The following is a 12,365-nucleotide window of genomic DNA, read 5'->3' as shown; positions in this document are numbered from 1 at the left end:
GGATTTTGCTAGTAGATATCAAGAGAATATCATCTCTACTACCGCTCTCGTTAATTCTAGAATAATGAGTAGTTAGAGCACATTTAAGATGTAAAATCATATGGTTTATATGTATATAATTACTGCCAGTCAGAAAGGAGAGAGTATAATCACAGGTCCGTGGCACTCTTGCAAGTACAGTCAGATGGATGAATAAGAGTATTATGAGATGAAATTTGGATCTCAATGGCACAAACTTGGAAGCTCTATAAATTTCAAATCCTTGGAACAAAGTTCAATACAGAGGACTCAGAGTTACTAACCAAACTCTTAAACTTTCTTTATGAGTGTTAGTACAAGCAATTACTCCATAGACTAATATGGTGTTGGTTGGCCAATTCTTTTGAGCTGTGAGAGAGAAGCTGAAGAATATACTCCACCCACTTGCCAGGGAGTATAAAAGCCCTGGCACAAATGGTGACAGCCACATTCAGGGTGCTTAGTCTTCGGAAGCAACCCAACCCTCTCTTCTGACACCATGCCGTACAACTGCTCCTCCAGAAACTACTTACCTAGGATGCGTGGGGATCAATGCACCGTTCCCGGTGTCTCTGCTGGGGCAAGGGAGACAGAGTGTCAGAATGGCATCTACTTACCCAGTTCTTTCCAAGGGAGTTCTTGGCTCCTGGATCATTGTCGTGAAACCTGCTGTGAGCCCACTAGCTGCCAGCCAAGTTGCTATCCAAGTATTACCTGCACTTCTGGTCCCAGCCAAGTAGCCTCCTGCCAACAAACAACTTGCATTGCCTCCAGGCCCTTACAGACCAACATCCTCCGGCCATGCAACTTTGTCTCCAGTAGCTGCCAACCACTTGGTGGGGTCTCCAGTGTCTACCAGCCAACCTGCAGCATCACCAGGACATATGAACGGCCTTGTATGACCAGCTGTCGCCCAACTTGCTGAGTATGAAGGTCCTAATGAGCACGTTATCATCCTTGATCCACTAGCCGTGTTTTTAGGATCCGCCAGCCTGCTGCCCAGCCTACCACTGATTATTACTGCCGATCTTTGCTTGAACTGACCACCAGCTAGCCACAGAATACCCTTGGCCTCCTAGGATTTTCTTGGCCAAGTGAAGCTTATCTTAAAGGTCACAACCATTCAGTCTCTGTAATCTTCGAATGTTTTCAGACATTCTCCCTGTAAGCATATGTTTGGCTGACTTTGGCATTTCGAGCTTGCTTTATTTCTCTTGCTTCAATGCCTTGCTGTGTATTTCAGAATAAAAGTGCATTAACTGCCATGGCAAAAGTCTCATCAGAGTTCTTTATCCGTTTATACATATACTTTATATGTATATCTAATAAATTACCAGATGCTAGTAAATTACACGCCTGTACATATTCATTCGATACTTCAGGGTTGGTTTTTTCTTAAAATTTAAGCACGTGAACTTTGGGCTCTGAGCAGCACTGGTTATGTGGCATAATGAGAATATGTCACAAGTTCAATTATGGGATTATTGTGCGGAGATTCTTGCTGTTTTATGTTTCTAGTTCTTGGCTTTAGGTCACCAAGCCTGGCTGAGCAAGTATACAGTAAATGTCATGCTGAGGGCAATTAGACCGCTAATTTTCTAATCACTTGGCCACATTGGGAACCCTCCCAAGACTATAGAAGAAAGAAGAAAATTATTTTCTGTTCAACCATACTTTTTGGTATAAAGGCTCTTCACTCATTAACATAAAGGACTGTGATTTTTTAAAATCATTGTACCCAGGGGGCAGCTGGGTAGCTCAGTGCATTGAGAGCCATGCCTAGAGATGGGAGGTCCTGGGTTCAAATCTGGCCTCAGACACTTCCCAGCTGTGTGACCCTGGGCAAGTCACTTACCCCCGTTGCCTAGCCCTTACCGCTCTTCTGCCTTGGAGCCAATACACAGTATTGACCAAGATGGAAGGTGAGGGTTTAAAAAAACAAACAAACAAACAAATAAATGATTGTATCCAACATGACAGTCAATAAGAACAAATTTCCCACAATGACCATATTCAAAACAATGTGTTTCATTCAGTATATTTAGTCCATCAGATGAGGTGAGTGACATTCTTCATATCTAATCCTGTATAATCACAAATATACTTTGCATTTATGAAAGTTCTTAAGATCCTCAAATTTGTCTTTTCATTGTGATCTATATTTCTACAAATTCTATAATTATAATTCTATAATGTAAATTATAATTCTATAAATTGTTCTCCTGATTCTGCTGCAAACAAATTGATCACAAAACCCTGTATACTTATATGAAGTGATGCAAAATGAAGTGAGCAGAACCAGAAGAACATTGTACATAGCAATAAAATAAAATAAGCAGTTGGGAATGACTTAATTATCAGAAAGACAAGGATCCAGGACAACTCCAAGGACCTCCTGGCAAAAAGGCTACTCACTACTGTAGAAGAAACTGATGGAATCTGAGTGCAAATTGAAGCATACATTCTTCACTTTGTTTCCTCCATGAATTTTTCTCTTGTGTAAATAATATATCTTCTTTCACAACATGATGACTATAGAAACATATATTTTTATATTCTATATATGTGGGTATACAACCTATATCATATTATCTGCTTTCTTGGGATCAGGGAGGAGATGGCAGGGAGGGAGACAACACGGATCGACATGAAATCTGGAACAACAACATTTTTAACAACAACAACAAAAAATTCCTAGGACCTGATGAATTTGCAAGAGAATTCTACCAAACATTTAAAGAAGAGCTCATTCTTATACTAGATGAACTATTTTGGAAAATAGTTCTTCCATACTCCTTTTATGACACAAATATGGTGCTGATGACCAGGAAGAGCAATGAGCATTGATGCAAAATTTTAAAGTAAAACATATGCAAGGAGATCACAGCAAAATATCACATATCAATTCATCCAAATGCCTCCAGGGTTTCTCTGAATTTAATTAATTTCATTTAAGCAATCTTCATCATTTTCTATAACAAAATAATGTTCTATAATACTCATATGTTATATGGTATTCAGCCATTCCCTAGTTTAGTTTCTAAATCTTTGCCATCATGAAAAAAGCTGATATAATACCCCCCCCACACACACACACATTTTTTTTTCTTCCTGCAAGTGGACCCTTTTCTTTTGTATTTGATGTCTTTGGAGTATAGACTTAGTAATGGTGTGACTAAGTCATAAGGAATTCCCAATTTAATAATGTATGGGGCATAGTTCCAAATTGTTTTCCAAAACAGCTATTCTGGGTAATTCGTAGATCTACCAACAGTTCATTAAAGTACTTTTCCCCTCAAAAATAACTAGAAAATTCTCTAGACTAAATCCTGATGGATTTACTAAAGAAAAATTCATGTCCAAAAAAAAAAGTCATAATATGTACTCCAAGTCCGTTACCTCTCTATTAGGAGGTGGGTAGCACATTTCATCTTGAGTCCTTGGGAATTTTGATTGGTCATTTTGGTGATTAGAGTTGAAGTTTATTTATCTTTGAAATATGACTTGATGTATAAATCATTCTCTGGGTTTACATATTTGATTCTGTTATCAGATCACACAAATTTTCTGATGTTTCTCTGTAAGCATTCCTTTTATCATTTCTTCTAGCACAATCACATTCAATTATATGCGTGTACCACTTTATTCAGCCATTTTCCAATCTATGGGCACTGCCTTAGTTTCCAATTCTTTGCCACCACAAAAAGAGCTTTAAAAAACATTTTTGTCTTTTACCTGTTTTTTGATATCTTTGTAGTATAAATCTAATTGTGATATCAATGATTCAGTGCACAATTAAGGAGTTTGGGGACAAAGTTTGAAATTGATTTTGAGAATGTTAAGACAAGTTCACAACTCCAACAAAAGCTCATTAATATATCTACTTCCACCAGCCACTCTAGCATTGTCATTTTTATTCAATTTTATCATTAGGACAGGAGGAAGGTATAATTCAGGGCTATTTTAATTAGCATTTATCTAGTTAGTAGTGACGTAGGAGGAATTTTTTGTATGATTATTGAATTCTAGGATTTCTTCCTCTAAAATAACGTCTATTCATATTCTTTAATGAATTGCAAGTTGCAGAATGCCTCATTCTTATAAATTTGGACCATTTTCTATATATCCTAAAAATAAAATTTTATCAGGAAAAGTTCCAACAAATTTGTTATTTCGGTTTTTTTTTTAAACCATTTACTTGCTTTTTCTTCTAGTTGCATTGATTTTGTTTGTGGAAGAGCATTTTAATTTTATGTAAACACTGCATTTAAAAAGATAATTTGTGACCCAGTGGAATCAAGCTTCAGCTATGGGATGGGGGTGGGGGGGAAGGGGGGAGAAAATGATCTTTGTATCCAATGAATAATGCTCGAAAATGACCAAATAAAATAATGTCAATTAAAAAAAAAAGATAATTTGTGATCTATGTCTTGTTTGGTCACAAACTGTACTCCTGCTATTGATCTAACAGGTAGTATCTTCCTTTCTTCACTATAATGTCAGTAAAATGTTTATAAAGTCAAACTTATAGCTAAATCAAATACACATTTGGAATTTTTCTTGGAATATGTTCTATACCTGAGTTCTACCACACAAGTAGGTAAATAATATTTCTTTATTATATTCTCAACTTGTTTTCTGGGTTGGTACTTTTTTGCTATGAAGTATTTTTTGTTTTTCAATTTTGTTTTAACAATTTTTGTTTTCTCATGGAGTTATTGGCTTTTATTTTGCATGTCCTAATTGTAGATTGTTTCTTACCTAGTAAAATTTTGTACTTCTTATGCCACATCTTAATTTTTTTCCAAATATTTCTTCTTTAACTTTCATTTCTTTTCTCATTTTTCTCTAGTACTTTCACTTAATTTTAAAAAATTATTTTGAGTTCTTTAAAATTTTTTTCTTTGTCTCTTTTAGGAATTCTGGTTGGATTTGGGCCCATATTTTGTTTTTTCTTGGAGGTTTTGCTTGTAATAGTTTGTAATCATTATTATTTGCAACAGATCACATAAAAATAAAACCCCACAATTTGTTGCATATTATAAATACACTAAAAAGTATAGACCTACATAAAATAAAAATGAGAGGCTTTAAAAAACACTATATGGCAAGTGAATAAAAAAAAAACTGGAGTTATGATCATGTTATTAGAAACATTATTTTGAAAGAAACTGGTATCAGCATTGAACTTACAACCTCCAAATGCATTAGTATCTAAATTTAAAATATTATCTGAAATATAAGAAGAACACATAAGCAATAGCATAATAGAGAAAAAAATTGCAATGTCCCTCTCTCAGTTATGGATAAGTCTAACAGAAAGACAAAAGGGAAAATATACACTGAATAAATTGCTAAAAATAAATAGATATGAAATACTTAGAGTGTCTTCTAAATGGGACAGTTAAAGAATATATATATATAAGCACCATGTAGAACTCATACAAAAATTGACCATAGAAATATTACAAATATAGAAATATTAAATTCATCTTTTATAGACCATAGTGCAATAAAATAGCAATTTTTAAAGGAGTAAGACACAAACCTAAATGGAAACAACAATGAAAGTGAAAGAATGAATCAGATAAATAATTAATAACTGTGAAAGAAAATAATAATGATGAAACATCATGTCATAATTTCAGATATGTAGCTAATTCAGTTTCCATGGAGAAAAATCATACTGCTACAAACATATATTAACAAAATAGAGAGTGTTAATGAACTAAATTAAATATTAGAAATCTAAGAAGTAAATAAACCTAAAATAAACATGAGAGGAGATACAAAAATTATAGGAGGAACTGATTAATTTTTAAAAATATCACAGAAATGACAAATAAAACCAAAAGCTAGTTTTTGAAAGGACTAATAAAATGGAAATATCTTTAGACAATCTAATTAAAAAGATGAAGGCAGAACATTAAATCAACAAAATTGCAAATGTTCAAGATGAAAGCACAACAAAACCAGAAGAATTAAAAGAATAAGCAGAACCTAGAGGATTCTGTTAGCATCTTTGTTAACAAAACTGAAAACACAAAAGGAGGAATATCTTCTATAATGCAAAATATACAGATTAACAGAAGATCAATTAGATCTTAAATAACCCATTCTTGGAAAAGGATTTAGAATTAACTGTAAACAATCTTTTGTGGGGTAAGGGGGGAAATGATCCTCATAAGTTGTATAGGATAATTCTTTTAAAAATTTGAAGATTAATTAGCACCAATACTATACAAATTACTTAAAAAAAACTACTAAAAATTTCAAAAAGAAAGGCAATGGTTCTTTTTGAGACATACCTAACTTTTGACCCAGAGACATTATTATTAAGTTGATAATCCAAAAAGACCAAAGAAAGGGAATACATATTATTATATTGTAATAATAGCATACTTCTGGGTGACTATAAAGAATATATACTTGCTATCCAACAGTAAAAACAATCTAATTGTATCAGCTTTTTCATATAAACAAAAAAATGAAATAATCAAATTCAACAGTTCTGGCTACAAAGTGAAAGAGTTGTAACCCTCACCATGTTAATCAAATTAACCCAGTTATAACAGTGTCTACACATGTATCGCAGACTCTCCAAGGTAGTAGCTTTATATGTCATGTTTCTCATGGAAGCAATCTCCTCAACATCCTTCACTTAGAGGAGCTTATTTAGTATTTTCTATTTTTATTGAAATTCATGTAATTTATTTTCATTTTTGGTCTATAATTAAGCATAATGCTACTTTACATTTTTTTAAAAAATTATTTACCCACCATTGATGGTAATTTCTTCTTTCTCATTTTTAAAAATTTTGATGGCTTGTTGGTATCCATCTTTAAAGATAAAAAATTTTCTCTAAGAATTTACTTGCATGCATTCCCAAAATTTTGCTATCTTGTCTAATTTTTGTTACTTTTTTGATAATATTTTCTTTTTCCGTTTTTCTTTGATTTACTCATTTTGAGACTTATTAACATAATTTAGTTTTCTCTTAAGTCTGAATCCTTTTCTCAAATTTTCTTTATTATTTTTATTATGTTACTATAAGTAATAGATGTTTAATATTTCTCTTCATTTATTTATGAAAATGTTGTATTCTAATATATTAATTTTTGTAATGGTATATGATTCTCAGAAAATATTTAGAAATATATCTGTATGTGTTTCTCAGGATTTCAGTGTATTATTTTTTCAAAAATCAATCATATGATAGGTCATAATGTGTGCATATGCATAAAATATGTATCATATGTATATATAATTTGCATTTTATGTCACACTAGTTAAAATTTTGCCCTATCATTTATCTATCTATCTATCTATCTATCTATCTATCTATCTATCCATCCATCCATCCACCTATCTATCTATCTACTATCTATCTATCTATCTATCTATCTATCTATCTATCTATCTATCCATCCATCCATCTATCCATCCATCCATCTATCTATCTATCTCTCTATCTATCCATCCATCCATCCATCCATCCATCCATCCATCCATCCATCCATCTGTCCATCTACCTATCTATCCATCCATCTATCTATCTATCTATCTATCTATCTATCTATCTATCTATCCATCTATCCATCCATTCATCCATCCATCTAACAATCTATCTATTTATCTATCTATCTATCTATCTATCTATCTATCTATCTATCCATCCATCCATCCATCTAACAATCTTTCTATCTATCTATCATCTATCTATCTATCTATCTATCTATCTATCTATCTATCCATCCATCCATCCATCCATCTAACAATCTATCTATCTATCTATCTATCATCCATCTATCTATCTATCTATCTATCTATCTATCTATCTATCCATCCATCCATCCATCCATCTAACAATCTATCTATCTATCTATCTATCTATCTATCTATCTATCTATCTATCTATCTATCTATCTATCTATCTATCTATCTATCTATCTATCTATCTATCTATCTATCTATCTATCTATCTATCTATCTATCCATCCATCCATCCATCCATCCATCCATCTAACAATCTATCTATCTATCTATCTATCTATCTATCTATCTATCTATCTATCTATCTATCTATCTATCTATCTGTCTGTCTGTCTGTCTGTCTGTCTGTCTGTCTGTCTGTCTGTATATGTTTTTGCAATTTTCATTAAGCAATTTTATATAAATACATTAATAACATACATTCATTTGTATTTATGTATAAATCCCAGATTTAGTACCCACATGTAACCAGCAGATGTCGCTGTAAGACTAGGTTTGCTTATATGCTTTCTTTTCCACTGCACGAATGCGTTTGGCAGATAGAGTTCCCAGACCACAACTTTCTTCTGTGTCACCCCCGAGTTATAACCTTCCATCTCACTTCCGTACTCCCTCTGCATTAGAACTCGAGAGACTTCCCCGACGTGTTCTAAGCAACATATGAAACTGATTCAAGACGAAGTCTTTTTTATCCCAAAGCAATAGTCAACCTTTGCCCAGATGAACAGAGAAGAGCATATTTAGGAACTAATTCAATTATGATGAAAGATAGTATTGCGTGATGGATAGAAAGATGTCCCAGGAACCAGGAAGAACTGAATTCAAGTCCTCCTTATGGCATATATTGGCTGTCTGGCTCCGGGGGGTTTTCTAGGCAAACCTTAAGAAGTTTCTATACATTGTTCTGTGTTTCTCTCTCTGTGGATATACGGCACAGAAGGTGCCTGCCTGCATTGGCAGAGGTACTTTGCTCATCCGGGCGTTCTCTGTAAAGAGGTCACAGTTCTCAACTCTCCTGATGATGTAGCAACGATTAAATATCACCAAAAGCTTCTTGCTTTCAGCTTCTGACTCTTATATACCAGGATCAGCTTCTGCAATCTCCAGGTCCATCCTCACATTCTCCCAATAAAATTAATATAGATCGTACTTTTTATATTTATTAATTAATGAGCATTAATTAATATAAATCATACATTTCTGAAAAAGTAAAAAATTAGAAACAGCTCTTAAAATGTTCAGAGAAAATCCTGTAGAAAGTGCTTGGGAAGTGTAGCTAAAGGGGAGCCCATGGCAGTTAAGCCTAGTGCACTTCTCAAAGGGAGAGTCCCAAGCAGCAGTCTCAAGTTCCAGAACCTTCCTTGTGTGCCCACAGGCAGCTGCTGTTCCCTTTGCTCTGTGACTCCTGCCCCTGCTGCTGACGTCATCTCCTCAGCTGTCATCTTTAGCCCTGGATGGCTACAGGAAATACTCCCAGATCCTCACTCAGCCTCCGAGATCTCTGGGACCGCATGTTGGCCCACAGGGGAAATGACTCCAAATGTAGAGTTATACACATGCCATTTGGTGCATTTTCCCGGTGACTTCGTTTCACACTATATGATAGTGTGAGTCATTATATAGTTTCCTACTTAAATCTCTTGATAATTGTACATTTTATTTTGTCTGCTAGTATGTTGAACATCCCCTTTTGGAACTGGGTGACACATTCGTGCCCTATTCTGTACTCTTCTTTCTTATATTTCTTTTAGGCCTTTCTCTCATTTTCTTAATTTATACTTAAGTTTCTGTTTTCCTCCACTGATTTTTTGTATTGATGTTTACCCCCCCCCCCTTTCACACTGCCCCTTTACAAAAATAATAATCACGCCAGCTCTTTTTAGAAGTTTACCAATCAGCTCTTCCCTACTATCTTCTGGAATTTTGCCAGGAATCAAAATCAAGCTCCCTTCTCTAATTTGCCAACTCTTTTTGGCAAAATGAACATTTATTCTTCTCCAATTTTTGCCCAATTCATCTATTCACCCAATCCATCCAAATTGAAAGGGCAAAAGAGTCAGGAAAATGGGTTGGGAACCATCATTGTTTGGCAAGGTTATCACCCAGACTTTCTAGCAGCCTACACAGGCTCAGAACTGTTTGGTGGGTGTCATTTAGAACGCACTTGCAGCAGTCTTTGACATTCTCCTTTTTCATGGCAAATTGATGATTTTTCAATATAGAAATTTTAGTAGGACTGAGACATAGGGCAGGTGTAGTAGAATTAAGAGGCAGGGTGAAACCCCAAATTTTCTGAGCTCTCCCAAAACCCTACTCAAAAACAACATAAAAATTCATCATGGGGGCAGGTAGGAGCCAAAGTGGTTGGAGAGCTAGTAGAGATAAGATAGAAATAGGAGGTCCTGGGTTCAAATCTAGCCTCAGACACTTTCTAGCTCTATGACGCTGGGTAGGTCCCTTAAATCTTACTGCCTACCCCTCACCATTCTTCTGCCATAGAACCAGTACACAATATTGATTCTGAGATGGCAACTCTCTTTTTTTAATACATCAGACCAAATTCTGTGCAGGAAAGCCAATTAAAAATGACAGTGAGCCATTTTTTCCCTCTCAGGGCACCTTAGGAAGACAAAAAGAGAGTTTTGTGGATATTGGAGCAGTGGATTGCAGGTGTGTCCTGCAATGTGGAAACTACCCATCAACTGAGGGATGAGTAAATTCTGGTACATGAATGTAATAGAATATTAGCGTACTTTTAAAAACAATGTATTTGATCAATACAGGTAAGCAGAGAAAGGTCTACATGTATTGAGAGTGAAGAAAAGTGTATACAATGAATACAAACATTGAAATGGAAAGAACACACTCACAAATAAAAATGTTGGATAATTTTAAAGAATAAGTTTGAAAGAAGAGATAGGTAAAATTAAAAATTAATATCCAAATTCTCCAAATATTATTTTTCATAAGATTTATTAATAATATCTTGAAGTAAGGAAGTGATAGCCTTAGTAAATACCGCCAGTTGCCAGAGAAAGAGTGGGAAGAAGGGCATGAAAAGGAGGGTTTACAGCAAACTTATTTACAAAACATAAGGATGCAAAGTGGGGAATGTAATTCAAGGAATTCTGGGGAAAGTAAAGGAATTCTGGGGAACTTAGTCTTGGGGTACAAAATTCTACTTATACATATATGAGATGACTCTCCCAATATATCCTTTCAAGGACGTGATAGGTCAGCAAGTTTCTTATTATACATGTTTTTGAACTTTTTCAGTGTACTGATTAGTTGTGCACATTTTTTCCTCTTCTTTTTCTTTTGTCTTAAAATACTATTTGATATAATATGACTCTTTGGGTAGCAAGGAAGAGAGGAGTATGGGAAAATATAATGATGTGAAAAATAAAATATATCAATGAAAACTCATTAAATTTTTAAAAAAATACAAATGTGCCTATATTTTGTAGAGTTTTAACATAAATAAATGTTATGCTTTGGCAAAGACATTTTTGCTTCTGTTGAATGTTTTTGTTTTTAACATAATTAATTATGCTAATTGTTTCCCTAAAGTTGAATTATTATGGTATCTTTCAATCTAGTTATATTGAATGATTTCTTGGATAAACTACTAGTAATTCATTTGATTGTTTTTTGTTCATAATTTTTAATTGATATTCATTATGATTGGCCAATAGTTGTCTTTCTTGACCTTATCTTTGACATATCTGGACTATGTATGGATATGACCAATAATAAAAGGTCTAGACATTTTCTCCAATTCTTATGAACTCTCAGAACTCCCCAGAATAAGAATTCTACTCAAGATGTAACTTAAGTGCAGCTGTGTCCACAGGCCAAGACACTAAGAAGCTTAGTAAGATAACCACCTAATGAATTAAAGGAGGATAATCCCTAAAGAGCTCACATAGCACCCCCTTCCCTACCAAGGACTAATCAGTGCTGTCTGTTTATTGGTGTTGCTGTTTTGTGAGGCTAAACACAAAAAGTGGTGGTCTGTATAAAACGTTAGGGAAGGATAAAAGATCTAGTGAATAGTGCCTGATGTATACTGATCAAGTCAAAGATAAATAATGAAGGGAAAACAACTTCTACAGTTATTGGCAAAGGAAAGGATTGAATAGAAAAAAGGGAGAAAAACCCATTCATTGGTGAAAGTGGTCCAACTGCAGAGTCCATGGGGACATACGTCCATGGGGAGAGAATTGATATATTTTAGATCAAGAAATGGGAACCTTCCAATGGATGTTATCTGCTGGGATTTAAAGCTCAGAGAGATCTCTGAGATAATGTTGTGCCCTCATGGAGATCAGTCTCCCTCATGATAAGTTGAATTCTTGGGAACAGTCAGCATGAAGAAGAGAGGAGATTTCAGAGAGCAATTTAAAAGGACAATAATCATTGGGATGACGGGGCATGAAAACTGACAGAATGGCCAGGGACACAAGAAAATTTCTACAATGGGACAATATTTTTCATCCTTTCTCTCTGTGGCATGAAGGACCCTAATGAAAGGTATGAGGAGGCAAAATCTACAAGACCACAACATAGAAAT

At 34.5% G+C, this 12,365-nt stretch overlaps 1 protein-coding gene across 1 annotated transcript; it reads left to right on the top strand.

The window, feature by feature from the left end:
* Window positions 1-456: 456 nt before the first annotated feature.
* LOC103100156 (keratin-associated protein 11-1) lies at window positions 457-1,352 on the top strand. Its single transcript, XM_007493173.3, has one exon. The coding sequence runs from the start codon at window positions 518-520 to the stop codon at window positions 941-943; it is 426 nt and encodes a 141-aa protein (XP_007493235.2). The 5' UTR covers window positions 457-517; the 3' UTR covers window positions 944-1,352.
* The last annotated feature ends 11,013 nt before the right edge of the window (window positions 1,353-12,365 follow it).

The sequence above is a fragment of the Monodelphis domestica genome, chromosome 4 (assembly GCF_027887165.1).
Source record: "Monodelphis domestica isolate mMonDom1 chromosome 4, mMonDom1.pri, whole genome shotgun sequence".
NCBI lineage: Eukaryota > Metazoa > Chordata > Mammalia > Didelphimorphia > Didelphidae > Monodelphis > Monodelphis domestica.
Note: the sequence above shows the minus strand (reverse complement) of the source record. Positions and strands in the feature narration are given on the sequence as shown.